General features: G+C 36.0%; 2 protein-coding genes across 6 annotated transcripts; one reads left to right on the plus strand and one right to left on the minus strand.

Annotated features, from left to right (window-relative positions):
• Positions 1 to 14,347: 14,347 nt before the first annotated feature.
• LOC129574868 (myotubularin-related protein 6) lies at positions 14,348 to 19,899 on the plus strand. Of its 2 annotated transcripts, none has more exons than XM_055457402.1 (12): positions 14,348 to 14,860; positions 16,250 to 16,366; positions 16,438 to 16,600; positions 16,688 to 16,858; positions 16,930 to 17,177; positions 17,480 to 17,612; positions 17,802 to 17,904; positions 18,149 to 18,661; positions 18,735 to 18,965; positions 19,112 to 19,215; positions 19,331 to 19,452; positions 19,521 to 19,899. In XM_055457402.1, the coding sequence occupies exons 1-12, from the start codon at positions 14,837 to 14,839 to the stop codon at positions 19,659 to 19,661; spliced, it is 2,070 nt and encodes a 689-aa protein (XP_055313377.1). In that variant the 5' UTR covers positions 14,348 to 14,836; the 3' UTR covers positions 19,662 to 19,899. The 2 variants fall into 2 exon arrangements, with proteins under 2 accessions (XP_055313377.1, XP_055313376.1); XM_055457401.1 differs by lacking the exon at positions 14,348 to 14,860 and adding an exon at positions 15,399 to 16,156.
• On the minus strand, positions 19,266 to 24,911 carry LOC129574870 (uncharacterized). Of its 4 annotated transcripts, none has more exons than XR_008688736.1 (5): positions 24,676 to 24,911; positions 24,192 to 24,281; positions 21,629 to 24,122; positions 20,770 to 20,834; positions 19,266 to 20,685 (listed from the first exon to the last, which is right to left on the minus strand). XR_008688736.1 is itself a non-coding variant. In XM_055457406.1 (5 exons), exons 2-4 carry the CDS (start codon positions 24,207 to 24,209, stop codon positions 20,817 to 20,819), a joined length of 1,797 nt encoding a protein of 598 aa, XP_055313381.1. In that variant the 5' UTR covers positions 24,210 to 24,281; positions 24,676 to 24,911; the 3' UTR covers positions 19,909 to 20,685; positions 20,770 to 20,816. The 4 variants fall into 4 exon arrangements, 1 of the variants encoding a protein (XP_055313381.1); XR_008688738.1 differs by having other exon boundaries at positions 19,909 to 20,685; positions 21,683 to 24,122; XR_008688737.1 differs by having other exon boundaries at positions 19,909 to 20,685; positions 20,952 to 24,122.
• Positions 24,912 to 24,968: the final 57 nt, after the last annotated feature.

Consider the following 24,968-nt stretch of genomic DNA (forward strand, 5'->3'; position numbering starts at 1 on the left):
TCACCCATAATTCTTCCAATCATTTCCGCATGAAGGAGCGATTTTCATTTCATGGGAAAAATTCTTGATGAATTTTAAGCCACACACATACACATACAATTTAAGCTAGATGCAAGGAATTCATTCTATGTTGCATCTATTGTTAACGGTAATATTCGTTTTGTTTAAACGTCAAACGGTCTCTGTTGCTCTCGGTTTTGATGGAAATATCTCGAATGTTCATGGAAGAAAATGGCACATGAACGAGCGGTATAGAGAGAGGAAGATGGGAGAGAGGAAAAAAATATGAAGCAATGAAAGAGTACAGAGTTTGTATTACAGACTCAAATGGCTAAAAGTGCAGTTATTTGTCGTCTCTTGCACATCTACACATATTGTTCATGTGGATTATAAATAGAGCCACAGATTGTAAACAAAGATATCAGTTGTGAAAATGGAAGTCATGGAAAAGGGGGTTCGGTTAGACTTCCAGAGATGAGATAGAGAGAATGAGAGAGAGAGATAGAGCTCGATCACAAATGGCAAATACTGAACTACATGACCATTTAGGGAATTTTTGCTTTTGTTCGGGTGTCGGTTTTTTTTAAATTTTTTTTTGCGTCTTCATATGTTCGTTCATCTTGTTGATTCACTTTTGGCTTGGTGTGTTTATGTGTTTTTGTATGTGTGTATGCTATGAGTGTGCTGAAAAACTGAAATTATGTGACGACAGAAACAACAACATCACCACTACCACCACCAGATCAATATAAATAGATTGCCATTGTGCGAAAAAGATGAAAAAAAAACACATGAGAAAAAGGGAAAAGTGTGCGCAATTACACTAAAGTGCTTTGTCATTAACTTTTTAGCGAGTTAAAATGAAATTCAATTTACGAAGGAATTTAATGTAGATTTATATAAGCTGTGATTTCGAACCACCACCGTACCACTCATTCCAAATGGTATTTCGTCGTTATTCGTGTCCCCGTTTCGCTACCTCCATCTCTCTTGTATTTTCACCATTTGTTTTCACAATTTTATATAAAGTCATCGTACAGATTGCTTTTTCCGTTTACTATCTGTATTTGACAACAATTTCTTTGGGATCTGCTCCGGTTGTTTTCGAAACTTTTCTCTTCGAGTTTGCGTTTTTTTTTCGCTCGTTCATTCGTTTGGTTGTTCTCTCTCACTCTTACTCTATTTGAAATTGAGATAAAAGGCGAGATTGCTTCGAACTTAAACTCAGTCAACGTTTCGTTCAACTCGACTCGGGGTTTTTTCTCGTCTTATTGACGCTGAAAATTGAGCTGTGTGTTTTATTCTAAGCGCACAGATACCGATTTATGATATATTGGACAAAAGACACAATCATTGATGAAATGAACGACGTCGCTTTTTTCTCGCACATTCTCCCTCTTCCCCCTCCAGCTTTCCCCTTTTTTGCGCCACTTCAAATAACAATCCTTGAAATGGCCTAATTGATTCAAGAGAATGAATTTCGTGCATTTGAAATGAACAAAAAAAAATATTTTCAATGAAAATACATCGACAAAGTAACGAAAAGAAGAAAATTTACAATGAAAATAAAGCGACGGAGGAAAAATGTATGCAAAAAGAAAATAAGTTACAGATTATGTTTGTGTGTGTGTGGGTAGATCGAGAGAGTGAATGAGACACGGAGAAAAAGCGTCAACATTGATGGTCATTGCATAAATTCACATGAGCTTTGGATTTTGACGTTTTTCGAATCTAAATACGGTCGGTTTTGGAAATTTATTCGCTACTCCAATGGATTTAAGTTACAAACATTGCCATGTATATTGTATACACACACACACGGCAGCATAGAACACAATTTGATCGAGCATACGACACATAAAATTGTGTACAACATACATTGCCAAAGACTTTGTAATGGTTACTGAAGAAGTAACTTTGTTTTTGGCTTGATGTTCTTTTTCGGTTGATGTTATCTGACAAAACGGTAGCACAATGTTCGCCCTGGTGAAAAATGGTGCAAACAACGTGAAGAGCATGTTCAACTATTCAAAACTGAATTCGGGCGAATATAAGTGAGATTGACACACACCGAAATTCCACACTGATGATGCTGATTTATTTGGAACGAACGAAATTTACAAAACAAAAGCCAGAGCTAGAGAGAAAGAATGGACGCGTGTAATCGATAAAACATAAGATTTATAATCAAACCGGAATTGCCAGTATTAAGTACGTTATATATTGAGCAAATTGTTTTTAATAGCATATTTTCAATCCAGTTCGTGGTATGAATTAATGACAAAGTGGGAGAGAAATGGAAGCGGCAACGGTGACGACGAGCCAAGAGCGATGAGAGTAATTCCTTGTGAGACACTTTAAGTGTCTAGAAAACTTGCACAGCCAATCGGTCACTGTGTTTATTGTGTGCTATTGCTGTTTTGTGGTGGTGGTGGTTGCTGCTGCTGCTTTTTCTTTCTATTTTTCCATGCGGGGTGCTAGTGTATGCATCTTTCGCACGCATTCCTGTTTTTGGCGTCGCTGTATGCTCTATATGCGGGCTTTATATTGCACATGTAAGCGAGTTAAATGGAGACATTTTTCGATATGACAATGAGCAATAAATTTTCGCTTAATCCCTCGTCTCTGTCTACATTTGCTTAATGCTTACATTGCTGTTTCTTCTTTATTATGATATTCGGAGGGGGCTTTTTCTTCATCGTCAAATACAAACACACATTATATTCACACCCACACACATGAAGAGTGCGAGCAGTTGGGAGACAACGAATGTGAGAGAGACAGAGAGAGATAGATAGATGAAAACCGCGCCCGATAACATTTCCCAGAACATTTTATGTGAAAGTTTGTGGTCGTGTGATAAACACGTACATTAAATACATTATATAAAGTATAAAATCGGAAAATATTCTCTTCATAAAGTCAAAATGATAGGAAACAAACCGACCGACCGATCGACTGGACAACCAAACGAGCACAGGCACGGCGTGCAAGAGAACAACGAGAGCAACAACAGAAAAAAGTAGTCGAGAGAGAAAGAAAAAAGTGCAACCATCGAAAACTGGCCACGAATAAACAATATAATCAACGGGATAGTAGTGATTGTTGAGCACTTGTGACGATAAAATAGTTTGCACCAGCCAACCAAGCAACATTGGTACGGTGGCTGCGGTGGCTGCGGTAGCAGCGGTCGCTCACTCATCCCATGTGTTGATGTTATCCGAATCGTCTTTTACACCCTTTTTTCACCTGGCTCATGTTTAAGAAAACCCCACACTCAGTGTGATATACCTTTCTTAAGGGCAAAAAACATTAACAGTTGAACCGAAACAATAAGTTTGCGATGCAAAGTGTATGTGTGTTTGATATTTGAGCCAAGAGATTTCGAAGTCACATTTAAATGTTTCACATAGATTTTCATTCAAATGTTCCGAGATTGTCTTTTGCACAGCTAGCAACAACCAATCAAGTGTCCAGCATTTGAATGTGAATATTTCAAACCTGTCAACTTTAATTATCATATCATTTTTTGTTTTGTTCGTTCGCTTTTATTTTGGAAATTCACGTGAAACGCAATTTTATTGTTTTAACATAAAAATTTCAAGAGTTTCCACACATACACATTCACACACAAAAACAAAAGCAATGGCAAATGAAACAAAAAAAAATGTGAAGAGCGAGTGAAAAAAAGAAGGAATCAGCGATATATTTCGACGGTAATTCATTTGTGAGGTCTTTTACACAGGTTTTTCACGTATTTTGTTGAATTTTTATGATTTCATTTTATTATGAAAGTTGTGCCATTTGTGTTTTTATTTACTTTGACTCGTCCGTCCGTTCGTTCGTTTTTTGTTTGTTCGATGTCAAAAATCTCTTGAATTACGATGTACGAGAAAAAAGCGTATAATCTCTCCGCACACCCTCAATATGGCCCGTGAGACTCAATCGTTGTATTGCTGCTCATAAAATTCCACTTGAATCCATTGTGCTAAAAAACTACCCGCATCAACACAAATATAAAGGTGTTGAGTTTAATCAGTATTTGTGTTAAAGGCTCCAATTATTGATGACATTTGCACAAAATGTGCTGAATACTGAGTTAGAGTCCGAGAATCGGTTGGTGTTAGACAGAGTGGGGTGTGTGTGTTGTCGTTCGGTTGTTAACATTTTTTCTCTCTTTATTTGACGTTGTTACTAAAAACACGGTTGCTATTTGACGCCCTGGTACCATACCACTCGGTGAGGTCGGTAAAAGTGAGGTCTTTAAATTTAAACGACTTCAAATTGCAATTTTGGATGATAGTTAACATCGCACCATTTTAAGAATTCACACGTTGCCATAATGACTTGCCGTAAATCTACTGCAGCAAAGCTATCGCTCATCCACCTCGTCGCCTCTCCCTTTGTGCACGTTTACCGCTTCTATCGCAATAAGGAGATCACCTCTAAGCATTAATCCAGTAAATGGCAATTGTTATTAAATCATTTAATCAGTCATTTCAGTTTCGTGCACAATGCACGTACACCACTCAATAGGGAATTGGTTCGATGCTTTTTTCTTGCTTCCATGAGGGCTAAAAATTCTTGCCACACATTTCTTATCTAAAAAAAAACAACAGATTTTGATGAATCTATTTTTTATTCGCAGCTCTGAGACAATGCGAGTATTTGCTTTGAGACAATGTGTGCTGTTACTGTATATGCATGGTAAATCTACCTAGGACAGTGTGAGTGAGTGTTTTTAGTGCGAATACGCCACGGGGTGAACATGATTTTGATGTTCTAGTCGTAAAAAAAAGACACAAACACATCCACGTGAATAAATTCTATGCACACAATCGTGATGATTATGTATGATTTTAACGTGGATTGAATTTAAAATATGAACGCTCATAATATGGCCAATAAAGAGTATTGCCAGAAAATGATCGAGCGATGGAATGAATTGGAAGTAGCGGGTGCTTTGTTTATTTTTTTTTCTCCCCGCTCCACGATTTTTTCTTCTTCATGTATTCTCTCTCCGTGTGTTTTTTTTCTGTATATTTCAGAGCGTAGATAATTGATATGAGTTATTTGGCACATGACACAAACCGTAATGCGTGCTATATCGTGAACGAGAGCAATCGAAGGAGGATGAGAGAGAGAGAGAGAGAGAGAGAAAGAGAAAAAGTGAAGCGTCTAATACATGTCCTTACATCTACCATCAATCATCAATCATCCGTGTCTATTTTATTTTGTGTGATCCCCTTTGGAATGCAATGCGAACGCTGCTGCTGATAAAACGAACTGGCAACAACGACGACGACGACAATGATGACAACAACAAGAAAACGAGATACAACGGCCTAGTTTGTGTGCATGGCACAATGGCATTTGCAAAACAGTAAGTCTCAGTTGGTAGTTGATGCTCGAATCAACAGCGTAACTAAGGATGAAGCTGAGTCAAAATATAGAGCGATGAAAAAAAACGAGCACACGAACGAAGCAAAGCATATTGTTTCGTTTATTTTATGTACGAATAGCGTAATGCGATTGTATGCGTATGAAGATGAAGTGCTTTTTGGTGACTCTACCATACAATCTCTATGCGCTGTCTTCCCAACTCATACCTCCACGAAATAAATGGGATGTACGCATGCCGAATACAGTTTTTCGGCATACAATAATTTTTGTTTGTCGTTTTTAGCTTTTTACGAGGTGAATGTCGTGTGTACTGTACGTACTATAGAGATATATATATAATGTCCAACCAACAATTTAGCTGACTCTTTGCAGTAGCGATTTTTCTCAGTGATTTTCATACAGCCATCGAATAATGCTTGTTTGCCACTTTCAATAAGAATAACAAAGAAATGACAGTTTCTTCGTCGTCTTGGTTTCGTTCCGTTTCATCGAACCAGAAGAATGACATTTTCTCACTTTTTTCCTCACTTTCTTTTTCTCTGCACCTCTTCCCCCTTTCTATATCCTGTTCGTTTCCATCCAAAAATTTCGTCTACTTATTCCTCGTCTTTCACTTCAACTGGCAAATTAATATCCGACTTTTCCACTGTCGACAATAGAATTATGTTGAAGAACGAAAATGACATCCATTTTGCGTTAAATCTTCGCATGATACCAGGTCATAATACATAAAAGAATGTGGATGACGCTCAAACACACCAAATAAAAGATTAAGAACTCGTGTTCTCGTTCTGCTTCTCTCTCTCTCTCTCTCTCTCTCTCTCTCTCTCTCTCTCTCCCTCTCTACTTCTTCTTTATCATCATCATAATCGGCTACCGATCAACCAATGTACACAGATTGTGATACTGTATCTATCGATCCGATGTCCTTTTATTTCACACTCATGCTTATCAGTTTCTATGGATATAGACGCACAAACACATGAGCTGTAGCACGCACAAAATCACATGATTCACATGGATTCTGGCACAAATTTTGTGAAATGAGCACAACTGAAATGCTGCACCATTCACCATGGCACAAGGGAAAATTTGACTGAAGCAAAAATTCACCAAACGAATAGTCGATAGAAGAAAGAAATATCCGAGGAAAAACCAGTTCGACAAAGCTCTATAAGATTTTATTTTATTATTTTAAAGCCCTCGTAAACATGATGGCAAATTGTATGTTTTCTTATTTAAAAAAAAAAATCGAAGAAGTAAAATTATGCTTCATTTTTATCCATTTTTATACGGGCAAATTTGTTTTGACGCAAATATTCAAATTCATTTAGTTATTTGTCTGGATTTAATGGTGTGCTGCCGTCCACCCTCCTCCACCATCATTGTCGTTCGTCAGGTCATACATTTTCCAAAAAACAAGCGCCCCATTTCCAATGTGAACTCGACAACAAATATGTGCGTACAATATGTTTGAATGAGTAAAATGCAAGCATTTATAGGGTGCTCGTGTATATAAATAAATTTCCTTTCTTCTTCTTCTTCTTCTTCTTCTTCTTTGCTTTTTTCTTCTTCATGAGAAATATGAACTAAGTATCAACCGCTATTTGGGCAAAGTGAAGAAGCAGAGGGGAATCACGTGCTCAAGTATTATAGATTGTGTGTTGTGCTCGGCGCGCGCGAGTAAGCAAGTGGAGAGTGTGAGAGAATTCATGTAACTACCTTGTGATATCTATTAACGGTATGTGCTGTGTGTATTTGTTGCCGTATGAGAAGCAAGCAAATTCTTCGCAACAAAAACATGCTACAGTCTCTTTGTTTTCTTGTACATGCGAAGCAAATACACAGCCAGTGCACAGTAAGAGAATGAATAAGAAACATACAGAGAGAGAGAGAGAGAGAGAGAGGGAGAGAGAGAAGGAATGAGAGCGAGAGCAAAAGAACCAACCGAAAATAAAGAAGGCATACTGCGAAGCCATAAACATGAAATCATAAAGTTTATCTGCAGCCAGAAAACAAAATAAGAAAATATAAGGTATTACCAAGCATACACGCAGCGAGAAAGAATGAGAGTACGTTGTGATTTTGTATTCAAATAAAATCGCTCTATATTATAATTTTTCCGTTTATTACTCGGTGTACACGTGCTTCGGCGGATATTAATAAATTTTCACGCTTTAAGCAAAAATTTCTGTATATGTATATACATATATCGGGCAACAAAAACATTTGTACTGGCCGTAATGTGTCTAATAAACTGAATACGTGTGTATCTTGGCTGTTGGTCCCGTTGCCTCTCTCTCGCTCTCACTCTCTTCCTTTTTTTCGACTGACATTGCCGATTGTATGTTGAGTCGTCGGGTGATTGAGGTCGATCTCTTGGTCGGTCTGTTTGGCTGCTCGCTTTGCTGTGAATATGTTTCATGTGTTCTGCATGTTTCTTCCGTGCAATTCTCCATTGAGTATATTTTATTTAATATATACACACACACAAATCGAACACAGAGGAAATGCCTAATTTACTGATTTGTCGTCGAAAAATGTCGAAAATCAATTAAAGAAATCGAAAATGAATGAGCAGCACATCGTGTGCTCGTTCTCATCGCTTTACATTTTCTTTCGCTCTTTATCTGTGCCTCTTGCCATGTGTGCGTGTGTATGGCCCATTGTATAAAGTTTCTTCAATGTGACGACGTGTGTATATTTTTCTATTTACGAGGGGTTGGAGGACGAATTCAACTATTTGATTGGATATTCAGTTATTTATCGAGTTGCATGATTTCGCGCTTAAGCCAATTCACACGCATTTATTTATTCCATACATCAGCCGCCCATGTGTATGTGCTATGTGTGTACAGCATGGATTTGCCAAAGAGAGACCAAACAATTAGAAAAGCGGACAATAACTCTCGGCAATAGTTTTGATGTGGGGATTTTCTTATTTTCGGAGAATGTTTGCCGATGAGCTTAAGAAATTAGTGGATAAAAAGTATAAATGGCCACATCACCATACACAGCCATTTTTTTACCACCAGGGAATTTCGACGACGAAATAATGAGTTTAGCATTTTGTTGGAAAATGTTTTGGACACATTGCTATCTCCTTCCCTAGCGTAGTCAAAATTGCACGCAATTGATTGCTGAAAAGCGTCCAATATTCGCGCGCTTTTCTGTCATTCGCTTCATTCGCTCATTTATTGAAAATTCATTTAAATTTTACAACATGCGCGTCATTGGTTCATGTTTACCACGATTGTCCATGTAACATTGTCTCTGTTTCGATTTGTGTGCGTGTGCGTGTGGATTGGTTCGCATCCACCCGAATGGTCTCCACCTTATCTCCGTTTTATGGCATATGATACTTTGATGCCAAACGCCAGATGTCATTCACACTACTCAAATGTCAAATGAAACAATAAATTAAATTAACAAAAATTGAATTGGCTTCACAACATATACTATATAATATAAATGGTTCATACATATATTCTGAAACTGTAACACATTTTTTTTTCTGTCGTTGTATGCGCTCCCGTTCTCTTTCGCCTTTCGTTCGCTTTAACTCAATCCCGCATTCATCCATTCAGCGCTTCACTTCAACGCCATTCTATGTTTCGAATGAGCTTTACAATTTATTCCCACAATATTTTAATTGAAATTTCCCTCAAATTCGTTCATTTCGATCGAACTTATGAAACTACGGCGTATGGCCGTATTGTTTGTCGGGTTTGATGTTGAGTGTGCTGCTGTTGCTGATGTGTAGTCGCCATTACACAGATAGAGCGAGCAAGCGAGCTAGTGCTCATGTGCTTTACATCAAAAACAGTTACTATGTGTGAATGGTAAATACGAATGCTGTTGTTGTTGTTGTTGGTATAATTTTCAAAATGTGGCTATATGTGGCGCAGTTCGGTACTCATTTTAAACCACAATCATCGACATCGCTATAATTTTCACTTGTTCCAATGAAGCGTGAGTGTGAAGCGCACCCGCCCGAAATTACTCTCTACACATATAGACACACACATACGCATAGCAAATAAATAGACCCAATCTTGTTCACAACAATTCATTAGTCCCAATTGAATTACTGACGATATTATGTGAAAAACACAACATTTTCCAAAATAGATATCTATAGATGTAGGGCAGACAGTGGATTTTGACATCGCACTCGGTTCAAGGGTGACTAACGCCTGAATTAGCTCTTTTGTTTTTGACCGTGTAAATGGAGCCAGAGAGTGAGAAATACTTCAGAAAATTGCTTTTGTTTGCAAAATCTCAAAACACAAATCGCAATGTTTGTCGGTCACATTTGTGGCCATTGTACCATATTTCAAAAACCCATTTTATCAATTCTTAATTGATGGGTGCATGCTCTGAATAACAACAACAACGAAGAGAAGAAAAAAAACAACAACCACCCAGTACCATTGAAGAAAATGGACATAAAGATTAATCTCCAAAAGCTGTAAAAATCATTACTTTGGATAAAATGTATCGCTTTATTTATTTACAGAAAATCAACCCATTCCACATTGCATTTGTGCAGCATAAATATCGTGCTGAAATATGTGTGTACATGTACTTTTCGGTTGTTACATGGAAACGAGGATGACGGCGGGCATACGGTGCGGAGTAGCGAATGAGAGAATGCACGGGGTACCAATCGAGAAGAAAATCAATAATTCGAAAGGAATGATAACGTGATTTCAATTGGAATTGTTGGAACTCATACAGAATTCATCGAAGCACTTCAACAAATATTTCATATATCTAGTTTTTTTTTCTTCATTTTTTTCGCCTCTTCTTTCATTTCGTTCATGTTTCATTCGATTCTCGTGTTCACTCTTTTTTTTCGTTCACTGTCGTTACTCCACTTGTTCAATAAACTCATCATTTATTGTTGTCATTTATCTTTTGCCGTTCAACGGGAGCTTTTAAGTAAGTATGTATTGTACCGACAGCGACACATAAATTCATATTTTATTCTTTACCGTGGCGGCGTCATAAATGCAGGACGCTTTTTCTATCTCATGTATTGTTGGATCCATCTCTTTCTTCCATGGAATTTTCTTAAAAGCGATTTTTCTCTCATTCGATGACAAAATTAAAAATTTTTACCCTTTTTTTCTGGCCTCCTGCACACACAAGCGAGTAAATCTTTAATATTTATTGATTATAATTAGTGAATGAAATTAAATATTTTCGGGAATGTACTAAATGACTTTGTTCACTCAATTCAAAGAGAAATGACAATTTTTTTCCCTCTTTGTTCACTTGATACCATGGCTTGCCAGAGCTTGAAGGCGGCCTTGCTCAAAACCAGCCTACTTATATAGACTTATATTACGTTGGCCCCGAAAAATTGCTGAACCATTATCATACATACTGCTCTTTGATTCAAGTGAAAATATTCCATCAACTCGGTATAACTGCATTCCATTTTCTAGGAATGAAGAAGAAGAAAAAACAGCAGCAAGATTTTTCTATCATTAATTCATATACATAAAGGGGAATATCTATCGCTTAATTTTCGTTTTGTAGATGCCTTTTTATCACATTCTCGCTCACTGTAAAATATTTTATATATTCATATATTCAACCAAACGATGATTTTAACAACACATTGCGCAAACACAACACACACTGACAATAGACCATAACAATGAGCACTATAATATAAACGAACGAGAGAGAAAAAAAAATGTAATAATAAATTACCTAATATTTCGGAAGAGAACGAGCGAGAGAGAGGGTGAGTGTGTGTATAGTAACAATTCGGCTGCTAAAAATGCCTGTAAATTCACGACGGGCCACTGCATTCGAGCAAAATATGGCGGAAAAGGAAACGAAGTAAAGGAAAAGCTGTTTTTCACCATTTTTTTTATTCTCTTTGCTTTGTCCTGTGCTTTTTTCGATTTTTTTTTTCTTTTTTCAGTTTGATTCTGCTTTAATTCATGGCATAAGTTTAATATACAATTCTAATGTTTCAGTATTCATTTTAATAGGCAAAATTTTCCGAATAAAAATCTAGCATGCGATTCTCCGACAAATTTTGTTTGAATTACAAACAACAACAATAGCACAATGAGTCGCAACCGAAAAAAGGCACTCATTCCGACATATTACTGTTTGAGAAGAAAGAAAACTTTTTCGACACATTTGATTGCGAATGGACAAAGCAACAGCAACAGCAGCACTAGTAGCAATGGCAACAAAAAGCGAAATAAACATAAAAATAAAGCGATCAGGGACAACAAACGCAGGAAGGAATTAAGCACACAACATGGTTCAATAAGAGACTATAGAGACACTCTCGACAAAAGGTAGAGATCCGGAATCGATAAATTTTTGAACAATTCACCAAATGCACGAATTGTTACAAGAAACATATGTAATTAAATATCATTAAAAATGAACGCAACTACATGCCCGTATGTCAAATGTGTAATAATATCAATTCACCAAAGTATTTCAATTCGCTGTGTCAGAAATTGAAGGGAAGTGTGACAACCGGAAACGTTTTACTCGGCATTGTTCAAGACATTGTCGACAACGGTGACGACGACTGCAGCAATAATAGCAACAACAAGCTGATAGCTATCATTTTATTGCCACCTCCCTCAAATGACAAAGAACTATGAAATTTGAAAATTGTTGCAATTCATGAGGTTAAGATGCTTCCTCATTTATGACTGTTGTTTAGGCATTCTATGCGCCATGAAAATAAATAAAAAAGAAGCATATACATGTCCAAAGTGAATTACAAGTTGTTGTCGTCGTCGTCGTCGTCGTCGTCGTCACCACCGCCACAGAGTAATGGTGAAACGCAAATACTAACAACAATTCCATTGGACATTTTTATTCTTGGGTCTAGTGTGATTTTTCGCCTCCTTTTTTTACTCACCGTCATTGCAGTTCTCTGTCCCCCATACACACAGACCAGTGCCACTGAAGACGGCCGCCACTTTGTTGTGTTTGCTTCATTTTTTTATCGGGTGTCTCTGTCATTTTCATTTTCCATATCTATTTTCTCAGCTCACTATCTACTTATTTCCTTCTAAATGGACTGTTGTGCCAAAATTGGTCTCAAGACTTTACAGCTCGCTTGTTTGGTCGTTCGCTTGCTCTCGCTCTTTCGTCTCCGCATGATAATGATAATGACAATGAGTTCAACTATATCATCGTAATATCCGTGAACTGCTTCCCTTCAACAGATGCGGGCAATGCCAAAACATACACACTGAGCACAGAAGGTGAACATTATGGAATATAACATGCAAACTGCTATCACATTTACGTTTTATTTTCTCTCGCTCTTTCTCTCTATCTTTTGCGATGGGATGGGTTTTAAATTGCAACTCGTCTCGACAATATGGTTGTTTGTTTTTTTTCTGACATTCGACAGACGAAGCAAAAATCACAAAACTGGCATTCGGACCCAAAAAAGCAACGAGGATAGATAATTTAAATTATTGATTAAAAATTGTTTGTGTGTGTGTGTGTGTGTGTATGCTGTTGTGCTTCGAAATAGAGAAAAAGCACAACCAAAGTTAAAACTCATGTTGTGTTCTATTTTAAAAAGTTTCTTTTTCTCTTTTTTCTTTCTGCCCTTAGGTCATTGGCCACTCGACATCGAAATGCAGAAGGACAGAAATGAATAGCCATATGAAAAACTTACAAGAGACAACTGAAGAACGGGATTGAGAGAGGCGAGCAGAGAGAGAGAGAGAGAGAGAGAGAGAGAGAGAATTTGTGGGCAACAATCGTACAATTTTTTAGCTTTGATTGTCCAAACGCAATTCTTGTTAAAACTTTTCTAATTCAAGGATTGTATCTGGACGTCGCTGCTCGAAATATTACATCATCACTCTTGGCACACATACACACCATACCGCAACCATCTCGGGTGTTTCATCGACATTTCTTTAATTAAATTGGTATTCAGCTTTAGCATAAAATAAATTCACGAAACTTATGTCTGTTTGAATGTTCGGCAGAAATGATTATTTTTTTTATAGATTTAGATACGGAAAATGCAATTATCAATGCAGTTAATGCAATCAAATCAGCACATTTTAGTTTCAATTTATGTGAATTTCAAGCATTAAATAAAGTGATTGAATCATTTCAAACGGAAAATTGATTGAAATTATTTTTTACCCTAAAATCTAGATGCGCAAGTAGAAAAACTTGGAATATGAAATATAAAAATATGAAATTAGTATTCACTGAATACAAATATAAAACTTAATGATGTGCTGAAGGAAAAAAGGCAAGAAAATTAATTTAAATTGTGAAATCGAAACGAAATGAATAAAAAAAATTTACTTGGAAAATGAATGTAATTGCATCACAACAAAAATAAAATTCAAATATTAATGAAAAATTAAATGTGAATTCCATTGAAGAATGAATAAATTCGTCAAAGTACATTCTGATTTTAAATGATGCAACTTCAGAAGAAAACAACGCCCGAAATATTTCAAATGGTTTTGGCTTCATGCCAAACGATCGCATTTTCTTGTGTGCTACTTTACATTCTTTGTTTGATTGCATACAGAGATGAAGAGAATGGGTAAAAAGTTTTTTTTTTCAAATTTGGCGCTACTTGCCTATGAGAATCAGAAATATCGTTTGCGCTTGCTCCAAACAACGCAGTGAAATGCTGCGTTTCTCATAATTTTTTTGTGTAAAAAAGAGTTTTTTCTCTCAAAATCGCTTAAACGAAACGTGTTTATCTGCACTTTTTTACTTTATTTCTTCGCAACTATGGAATAAATGGTTCAGTTCAAACATAAATTTGTACTCATTTACTCAAAAAATCTTACAAACAAACGCGTAAAGAATCCGAAAACGCATTCAAACTAAAAACGCCCATAACGACCACCGTTGCGTTGTGTGCATTCGTTGTCAATTTGTCGTGTGACGTTTACGATTTGTATATGAGTAGCGCTACATTCATACGTTCGACCACTAGTTTTGTCTCTGTCATTTCGTTTATTTGACAGAAGTGGTTCTTTTTGACGCATGTTGATAAATACACACAGTGTTCTTCTTGTTTGTTAATGAGCACTATTGTGGTGTATTCAATCACTTTCTCAAATAACAAGCACATTATAATCACAGGTTTTTCAAGGGAATTTTAGTTTACCTACGATTTTTGTTTGATAAAAAAAAACGAAAACATCACATAGACGTGGATAAACAAAAAGTCCTGCTCAAAAAAACAATGGTCGAGATACATTGAATTGAGCGAAAAACATTTTTGTGAAGACGAATCCCGATAATTTTCCACTCGGAAGACACAAAGTGAACGAAACATAGAATCAACAATTAGCATAACAGCAGAAAAGTGGTGGTTCTTCTGAGCGTCTGAAGAATTGAACGGAATCGTCTCATACACAAACACCGAATATTGTCCAGTAGGATGGAACACATCAAAACGCCGAAGGTACGTAGAGTTGTGTAGGAAAAATGAAAGAAAAAAAAAACAGTATTTTCGGAGATAAACAATGCATCAAACTGAAACTAAAACAGATGAAAAACTTAACGGATCTAACTGAAACGGATGTAAGACATAAAGTAGCATAATTTGAGAATAAACACCAGCCATTCATAAAACTGGCTCATCCGTTACTGTTGTGTCAGAGTTTCCAGATGTTTCAAGGACTGTTTGTGTAGGTTGATTTGATGTTGAAATATTCCTTAATGAATACGTTATCGAACGCAGAATATGGACAGAGATTCACATTGACAGTAGCCATCCGTCGCATCCTTTGCCATAATTGATTGTTTAGCCGCCCCTGTTGGTGCCAATAGAGAAGATTATATATAGTGCACACTACACATGGCACAGTGAAGAATTTTTTGACATGTGTGTGCGGAATTTTTTTTCTTGTTGTATACATTTATTTTTCTGCTTTGCGAAAAATGTGCACGGTTACTGGCGCGCACCAGTGTAATATTCTCCACTTCTCATCGCCTTTTTCATTACATGGATGATACTCAGTCCATCTAACCACTTCGAGTCCGACTCGCTGTCTCTTTTTCACTTATACATATGCTTTGTTTACGTGACATACTACATATACATGAAGGCACACAGATGGAGTGGAATCTTTTCACTGCAGGCAATTTTTAGTGGCAAAAGATGATGAAAATCATAAGCATAAATTGCGACTAATCGCACACACACTGGTGTTGTGTGTATTAAGCCTTTAATTTCTTGTTTGTTTCTTTGGTTTCGACACATTTTCAAAGTGACCAAAAGGAAATCATTTAAAAAATTTGACAGAAAAAAAAAATAGAATTTCGGGTGTGCACTAATTTATTCAATGAAAAGGGTTCAATGGAAAACGAAAATAATACATTTTATTTGTCTTTTTAAATAAAACCACACATAAATTCGTGAAGCTCGTGCGCAACCATGAATATTAGTCAATTTTTTAATGGCAATACTTTGGTGGACGATTTATCGCCAGTGTCTGCATTACGATTGAATTTTGATCAATTGCCCATTGAAACGACCGATACAATAAATCCAACCAAAAATGTATTTGGCGTTGCGGTGCCCGCACAATTTGTACCTGAACGTATCATTTCGTGGTTAGACAATACGAATAGCGACAGTGGTGGTAGTGGTAATGGTGGCGATGGCGCCAACCAATCGGACTTGACACCAAATTCAACCGCATCGGATAAAGTCATATTCAGCAATGACGATTTAAATAATCCAATTATTAAAAAAGTGTGTGGATTGATCGAAAATGCATTTTGCCCTATGAGAGAATGTCCGTTTCTTGGGTTTGACTCAAATGTCTTCTCTTCTACTTTTCTCTAGGTTGACAATGTACGAATGATTGACCGATACAATGTGAAGAATCCGACAAAGGGAACGCTTTACATAACAGCAACGCACATCATATTTGTCGATCCGGAAACAAACAAGGAGACATGGGTAATTGAACACTTTTGGTGACCATTTAATCGACACGTTATTTACCTGGTGTTATTTTTTTTCGTGTTTAGATATTGCATATGCACATTGGAAGCATCGAGAAGTTGCAACTCACCACAACGGGTTCACCACTGTTGATACGATGCAAAACATTTTTGTTTGTCACATTTGTCATACCACGGGAAAAGGAGTGTCATGATATTTATGTTACGCTGCAGAAATTATACCAACCAGGTAAATTTGATTACGACCGATTGAATAAAGAAGAAAATTTAATTGATTTTTATCTGTTGGTTTCTTTTTCGATGATTTTGATTTTAGTTCACATTCGAAACTTGTATTGCTTCCAATACACCTCCAGTAATGAGGAGTTACCCAAGACAACGGGATGGAATTTCTTTTCATTGGAAACAGAATTTAAGCGACAAAATGTACCAAACGATCGCTGGACACTGTGCAATTTGAATAAAACATACGAATTATGTGATACTTGTAAGTGTGAAACGCATTTTGTTTTTTTTCTCGAAACGATTTCGTTACGTAATCACTGCGCATTCTTGCAGATCCAAGACAGATTTATGTTCCATCGAAAGCAACCACCGCCATGTTGAATGGGAGTGCGGGTTTTCGATCGAAAGCTCGTTTGCCCGTGCTCACCTACTTGCATTCGAATCAGGCATCGATTTGCCGATGCAGCCAACCTCTGTCTGGGTTTAGTGCACGTTGCCAAGAAGATGAAGAAATGCTCGAAGCCATTCGCAAGACAAATCCAGACAGCGAATTTATGTATGTAGTGGATACCAGGCCAAGGGTAAGAATTGAAGTATTTTTGTAAAATTTTTTTTTATTTTCTCTGGATTTTTTTTATTTTTTTCTGTTTGAAAAAAAATCGTGACTTACGATTTCCGTTTAATTTTGTCTTTGATGTTTTTTTCTCTCGACTTTTTAAGAAAAACTGCAATTGAAAACTTAAAAAAATAAAAAAAAAAGATTCGTAAATTTTTCATGTAAAAAAACTTGTAGTCATTGTCAACCGGAAATGAGTTTAGTTCATATGAAATTTAATTTTATTCAGTTGATATAAAATTCGAAAATCTTGAAAAAAAATTCCAGATCAACGCAATGGCAAATCGCGCTGCGGGCAAAGGCTATGAAAACGAAGCATTCTACGAAAATATAAAATTCCATTTTCTTGGCATTGAAAATATACATGTGATGAGAACCAGCTTGCAAAAACTAGTGGAGAGTAGGTGAAATTTTGCATTTGCTATTCAATTTTTATTATTTTGAAAATTAAAAAAAATGTAGAAATATTGAAAGATACATATATAAAAATAATAAAACCGAAAAATTTGTCAAAATAATTTTTAGAACATATATGAAAAAAAATATTGTCGAATGGAGTTAGCCTAATTCAATATTTTACCCATTTTAGCCATTTCAATTGATCAAAAGTCGTTGACAATGGGCGGTTTCTTGAATTCCCTTGAAGCGTCTGGTTGGTTGAAACATGTTCGGGCTGTTCTCGATACTTCAAGGTAAGTGGCTGATGGTTTTCGTCGTCGAATTTCATTTTTTTTTTGATATTTTCTTATTTTTAACATTATTGTTCCCTTTTAATATTGTTATCACTTATCGGATTTTCTTTCATTCTTAACATAACGAAAATCAAAGGAAGCATTTCACATATTTATCATATCCTTCTGTTTTCTCATTTTATCATCACAATTTCTAACATCTTTGTCTATTTTTTTCCCCCTTTCTATCTTTCTCCCATATTAGCTTTATAGCATCGGCTGTGGATAAGGGTATTTCAGTTGTAGTACATTGCTCAGATGGGTGGGATCGAACGGCGCAAGTGTGTTCGTTGGCGGCTCTTATGTGTGATCCATTTTATCGTACGATTAAAGGTTTCCAAGCACTAATTGAGAAAGATTGGCTGGCATTTGGTCATAAGTTCAGTGATCGTTGCGGTCACATTCAAACGGATCCAAAGGAAATGTCGCCGGTGTTTACGCAATTTCTCGATTGTACTTTTCAATTAATGCAACAGCGCAACGATGCGTTCGAGTTCAATGAGCGTTTCCTATTAATTTTGCATGATCACGTACAATCATGCCAATTTGGCACGTTCATTGGCAATTGTGAAAAGGATCGGCTGGATTTGCGATTGTCTGAACTAACATTCTCACTGTGGGGATACATGGCAAACCATTTGAATGAGTATGTGAATCCATTGTATCGGCCCGAAATTAACGCAATTATTCGACCAAATTTGGCGCCACAAAGTATTAAGTATGTTCAGGAGAAAAAAAATTTCCTTAGCTTTCATTCCAATTTCGCCTCTAATCAAATTGTTTGGCATTAGGTTCTGGCGCGGAATGTACGGTCGCTTTGAAAGTGGTGTTCATCCAAGGGAATCCATGAATGATTTATTGCTGGCCAGTCAGGATCATACAAATTCTCTGGAGGATCATGTACAACATCTTACCAAACGAATCGGTTACCTGAAGAATTTGATTTCAAAATCAGCAAAACGTTTTCAAAACGCATCCAAACCAAAGTCTAATGAAGAAAGTGATCTTTCTAATGATAACAAGTATGTACTCTAGTTTTTCATCAAGTATTGTAATTTTTTTTTTCAATCGTTAATTTGCGGATTCTTTGGTCTTTTTCGGATTTTCCCAAGAAATTTTGTGGACTTTTGAAGATTTTCAATTTTTTTTTTCATTTTTTTCCTCGCAGATTTGAGTATGATAAGAAAATGAGTGAATTGTCGTGCGCGGATGAGGATCATCCGTTAAAACTCGAAACATTACCAAAATCAGACACCGACGCAGGCGTTGAAGGTATAGCTTACACTTGTAAATAAAGCCCTGAAAAATTGCAAACAATCGCATTTGTCCAAGAAATATGTGCGACAAAAAATATGCCGAGTTTTAATTAGGCTAATTCATTCTATAGGTACAAATCAATTGAGCGACAAAATAACAAAGGAATTGGATTCGGTGGCCGTTGATTGGAAAAGCCTACGTACAACAACTGCATGCAGTTGCACCACACCATTCGACCAATTCAGCCGCAAAGTAAATTAATCCATAGCCATTCATCAACATTTCACTCTAATTTCGTTTCTTCCCTCGCATTGTTGCAGAGCAATTGTTGGCGTTGTGGAGAAGTGTATTGCGTAAGATGCATAAATCATACGATTGAGTTGCCGGGTCATGACAGCAATAAAGCAGCACCAGTTTGTCGCAATTGTTTCCGTGTCGTTCAGCAAAATAACAGCCCATAAATGGATATTGAAGCTGCAACACTTTATTATCTACGCTACTGTTGTTTGCCTGTCGTTTAAATCCGTTAATTGTGAATTTTTTTCAAACACTTTTAAAAGTTTATGTTGATACAACCACAAAAAAGCCAGATATTTTCTTGTTATTTTTTATCATAATTTATAAATATCGTAGACAAATACACCTGCTAAATGACTCTCAATAAATAAATTCAGCTTTGCAAATGTTGATAAACATAAATGTCATTGATTTGATTTCGTGGCATTTTTTTGTATTGAATATTTATTTTTGAGGAATGTATAATTTTACTGGAACATTTTTTGACATGCATTTCCTTGAAAATGAGTCAATTTTTCAATGCTACAAAAATAGACTTATTTAAGCGATAATATTCAAGGTTTCTAACAAACGTTTTTTTTTTTGCTTTTCATTCCCTTATGAATTAATGACAACCTCAGTACTAGAATTATTGAAGAATTTCTTGACAAATTTCACTTGCGGATCATCACGAGGTTTGAATTGAAGTTTTTGTAAATTTTTGAGTAGCCGTGAATTTTTAGAGATTTTTTCTTTGAAAATTAACTTTGGTTCTGATAACCAATATTTTCAAATTTGGGCATCTTTTCGACAAGTACTTATTTAGCATATGGGTATCCAATAGTTGAACTAGCCAATGATTGTCATCAATGTATCGAATGCCATTCGCTTCAATTGCTCTTATGTTGCTAACACAGAAGTTGAATAGCTCGAAATACATGATTTGATGTCGTTCGGTCTCTCTTTCGATTAGAAAATATCTGTCGGGGTATCTTTCCGCGGACAATTCTCGTGCCATTGGCTTAAATCGTGCGCTGATCAAGCCCAAACTTAGTAAACCAATATCATCTGTATGGTTGAAAATTGGCAAAAGAATCTCAGCCGGAAAAATGTTCAAAATTGTCATTTGGTTGGTGGTAATGCATCGGTGCTATTACTTTGATCGTTTGACTTCAAATCCGACACGAAACTCTTTTTTGTTGGTTAAGTCTGCCGATGAATAAAGCCGAAAAAGGAATGAATCAAAAGAATTCTTCCAACTGAGTTAAGGGCAATTTAAATTTGTTTCTTTACCTCGTTGTTCGACTACACAAGGAATGATGAAAATATACAGCGTTTTGTTAAGATGATGTCGAACACTGATTGAAAAAAAGAAAGAAAAGAAAACAAAATAAATTTCATTTCAATTGAATTTTTGAATACATTTTTTCTTCAACAGCTCTTTGGCCTAAGAATCTCTTCACTCAAGTGCATACCGAACGCGTATTGCGAAATTCAAGCAAGTTCACTCATTGGTACTTAAATTGAAAAAGTTTTACACATACACAATTCACAGTCTAAGAACAAAATAACAACTTCTGAACTCTTTGCCGATAAATGAAACGAAAAAAAACTTAAAGCAAAAAAGAAACAAATGAAGTTGCGAGCAAAAGTGACACAAGTGGGCGTTGAGCGGAAAACACGTTTTTCTCATTTTTCTCGCTACTGGAAAAAGACAGCGACTATGCGTCTTCGGCTTATTTATAGTTATTTCCATTTTCTACAATATTGCCGAAGACACGTAGTCGCTATCTTTTTCCAGTAGCGAGAAAAATGAGAAAAACGTGTTTTCCGCTCAATGGCTACTTGTGTCACTTTTGCTCGCAACTTCATTTGTTTCTTTTTTGCTCTAAGTTTTTTTTTCGTTTCATTTATCGGCAAAGAGTTCAGAAGTTCTTTTTTTCATTCTATGGGTGTCAATTGTTGACAAGTAAACGTGCATTGAAAGTTTTCACTAATTTTTATTACTTTTCAAATTTCGAATCTTTTTTTTATATCAATTGTTTATGAAGTTGACGGAGTTTAATGAAATATGACACCTAAACTAACTGACTAAAAATTGTCAAATTTAGATACAACAGACCTAAATCTGAATATTTACGATGATACTAACATGAATTCTCGCTGCATTTATTTTTTCGGCACATTTGCAAACACAAGTGCTTACCTTCTTATCTTTCCTTGGCTATAGGGAAAACTCAAGAGGAAATTATTAAATTACAAAAAATTCAAAGAAAATGCAAGCTATCGCGCCGTTTGTTTTGATGCAAAATGACAACTAAATCTGTATAAGCATAATAAACAGTATTTATATAGTAGACTATGATGCGTTCGGTCGCCGGTATTTGGATCGCACACTGTTTGCGAATTTGTGTGTATGTGTATACGGCGTCGACGCTCCAAAACAAAAGATGTCATATGTGAAGATTGCAGGAGAAAGTGCAATTGATAAAGCTACAAAAAGATTTTATGTGCTACACACAAATGAATATAGTTTCCATAATGTTCGGTATGGTTCACACAAGCAAATTAATTTTCAAAAAATTTATGTATGAACATCTATTTGGCGAACAAAATTCAAGATATAAACCAAATTTTCAGGAATCAATGACAACCTCAATGCTGGCATTTTCAAAAAAATTCTCAACGAATTTCACTTGCGAATCATCACGAGGTTTGAACTTAATTTTCTGTAATTTTGAAAGCATGTTTTTCGTGCTTCCATTAAGATCGATTTCGGTTCTTATTTCCAATATTTCTAAGTTGGGACATTTTTTCGATAAATTGCTCAAATCACAGACATGCCTGTGATCTGCACTATAACCGTAGAAAATCAGGTTTCGTACTTTTGGAAAATATAGGCTATGTAGATAGACTGTCCGGTGTGCGCGAAGGCACAGCGTTGTAAGAAATTTGCAGTGTTCATTGATGACATCACAAAGGCCATCGTTGCGGTCATCCAAAAGATTAGCATCCAAATGCTTTACAGACTTTCCGAACATTTGCAATCCATTGAAATCCTCCCTGAATTCGTCTGTGACAAAGAACTTCCCTCGTTGTCTGGATCGTTGCTTAGCGCGTTTTCTGTGCGGTGTCTTACAGCGTTGTTGAATGTAGTTGTCAACTAGTTGCTTGCTCTCTTCACTAGCCATAGAGAAGGAGTAAAGGCTATCCAAGTCCAAGTAATTGAAAATCAAATTGAGCGGGTGTTTATGTTTACCGGTTGACCATTTCGGAATAGTGGCCAAATCTAACAATCGCAAATCGGAGTAACTGTTGATCGGTTTATAGCCAACCCAATGCAATAGCTTATTCCTCCAAATGATTTCTTCTTTCGTTATGACTGCAATAGCCTCCCCCTTTTCTCTGAATTCCAATCTGAAGTGTGGATTTGGTATGGCTTTGATAAATTCCCTATGGAAATGTAAATTTTTATTGTGAAATGTCTTATCATAGGCCAAGTAGTATTTGGTTTCGATTACAATTTCTTTCAAGTGCTTGCTACTGTTACGTATGATTTCCAAAAGATCATCATCACTGAAATGTTCCATATGTGAATTGTATAAAAAAATCACATGGCGTAGATTTGGCAAATTTTCAACGATTGTCGGAAGATATTCTTGAAAATAACAATTGTTCAGTGAAAGTGTTTCGACTTTGTTAAACGAGCACATCAATTCGATTATTTCTCGTCTTTGATTGTGATAGTACAACTCAAAATGTTTGATACTTTTACAGTTGGAACCAATACTTTGCACCAAACTTCTTTCACATTCATGATACAAGGCCACTCCAAATGATTCCAGAGATTTTAATGCATTCACAAATGGTTCTATAAGAGTACCAACTAAATAGGCCGTAAAACTGTCACATAATCTATAGTCATAATTGTCTGATATATTCAACTCTTTCAAATGTGTTTGGTAGGTGTAAATCAGTTTCATAAGGTCGGGCAATTTGAAATAATGTTCACATAACTTCAGGATCAATCGTTCCATTTGTCGATTATTCAGAAGCACTTGCTCCAGTGATGGTTTTGAGATATGACAAAATTTAAATAGTTCCAATGACTTTAGGTTTCGGTATTTGGGTAGTTGAATGCGATATTCCCCCTCACATGATCCACCGCGAAATGCCAAGTGTGTGATTTTGATATGTTGCGTTAAAAAAAGGTCGACATTTTGAAAAGAACACTCCGTAAAGCACAACTTTTCCACATTTGACGTTTGTTTATTCAATAGTTGAACGAGCCAATGATCATCATCAATGTGTCGAATGCCATTAACTTCAATTGCCCTTATGCTATTACCAAAGAGATTGAGTAGCTTGGAATACATGTTCTGTTGACGTTCGCTCTCTCCTTTGATCAAGAAAAATCTGTCGGGGTATCTTTCTGTTAACACTTCTCGTACCATAGGCTCAAATCGTGCGCTGATCAAACCCAAACTCGCCAAATCAATATCATCTGTCTGGTTGAAAATTGACAAAAGAATCTCAGCGGGAAAATGTTCCAAATTGTCAATTTTTGGTGGCGATTCTTCGTGTTCATTAGATGGGCCATTTGAGTTCAAATCAAAACAGACAGATCTTTTTTCGGTTATTTCAGTCTGCAGAATAGTAGCAAAATTTATTTTCAATAAAAAAATTTCCCAAAATAAACGGATTTAAAATCATACTTTATTCTGTGACTCCATTGAGAGTTGTATTAATATCACAGATCAATAAAACACAACGTTGACGTTTGAATGATGACCAATAAGCGTAATCTGCAAAAAAATCTCATTTTGATATCACAACTCAACTTATTGATACGATTCATGCACGTTATAGAAATATTTATAGTGAAATTTCAGTGAATACGATTTCAGAATATTGTGAAATTCATATGAACTTCTCAAATCTTCTCATTGAAATTTCACAACTCAACGAAATCACATACTGTGATCAATAATACTTCTATAACATTAATGTGCATTTAAAAAAAACATTGTATTTATTAATTCAAAATTGTTGTTATATTTAATTGATTAAAATGAATGTATTTGAATGAAGACATCCACTACTGTAACGAAAGTGTATTTTATTTGTTTACTCAATTATTAATACAGTTACGCACGAATCACAATTTGAATTCATCACAAATCAATGACTAGTACTTACATTTATTCAAAGAACCAAACCCAATAAAAAATGTATTGCATTTGACGCTGAATTAAAAAAGAAGCGAAAAAACAATATTTATCACGCAGTTCGTTATGATTTTGAGTGACAACTAAACCTATGTCAACGCATTGGCTATGTGTATGAACATTGAACACCGAACAGCTGTTGTGAATGATGCGGTGGTCTCCGATGCGTCCGACACTCGAATCGCACTAGACGTCACAAATAATTCACATTCAGAATTGCTTTACGCGAAAATAATTCCGTGCTGAGCACGCATGTAGAAATAG

Source organism: Sitodiplosis mosellana, unplaced genomic scaffold (assembly GCF_009176505.1).
Source record: "Sitodiplosis mosellana isolate CC-2019 unplaced genomic scaffold, AAFC_SMos_1.0 Smas_scaffold_6165, whole genome shotgun sequence".
NCBI lineage: Eukaryota > Metazoa > Arthropoda > Insecta > Diptera > Cecidomyiidae > Sitodiplosis > Sitodiplosis mosellana.

Bases quoted from the DNA above. Each gene is read 5' to 3' on its own strand.
- LOC129574868 (XM_055457401.1), top strand. From the start codon at position 15,836: ATGAATATTAGTCAATTTTTTAATGGCAATACTTTGGTGGACGATTTA. The intron at 17,178-17,479 runs GTAAGAATTGAA...AAAAAATTCCAG, and splicing joins TAGTGGATACCAGGCCAAGG to ATCAACGCAATGGCAAATCG. The intron at 18,966-19,111 runs GTATGTACTCTA...TTTTCCTCGCAG, and splicing joins GATCTTTCTAATGATAACAA to ATTTGAGTATGATAAGAAAA.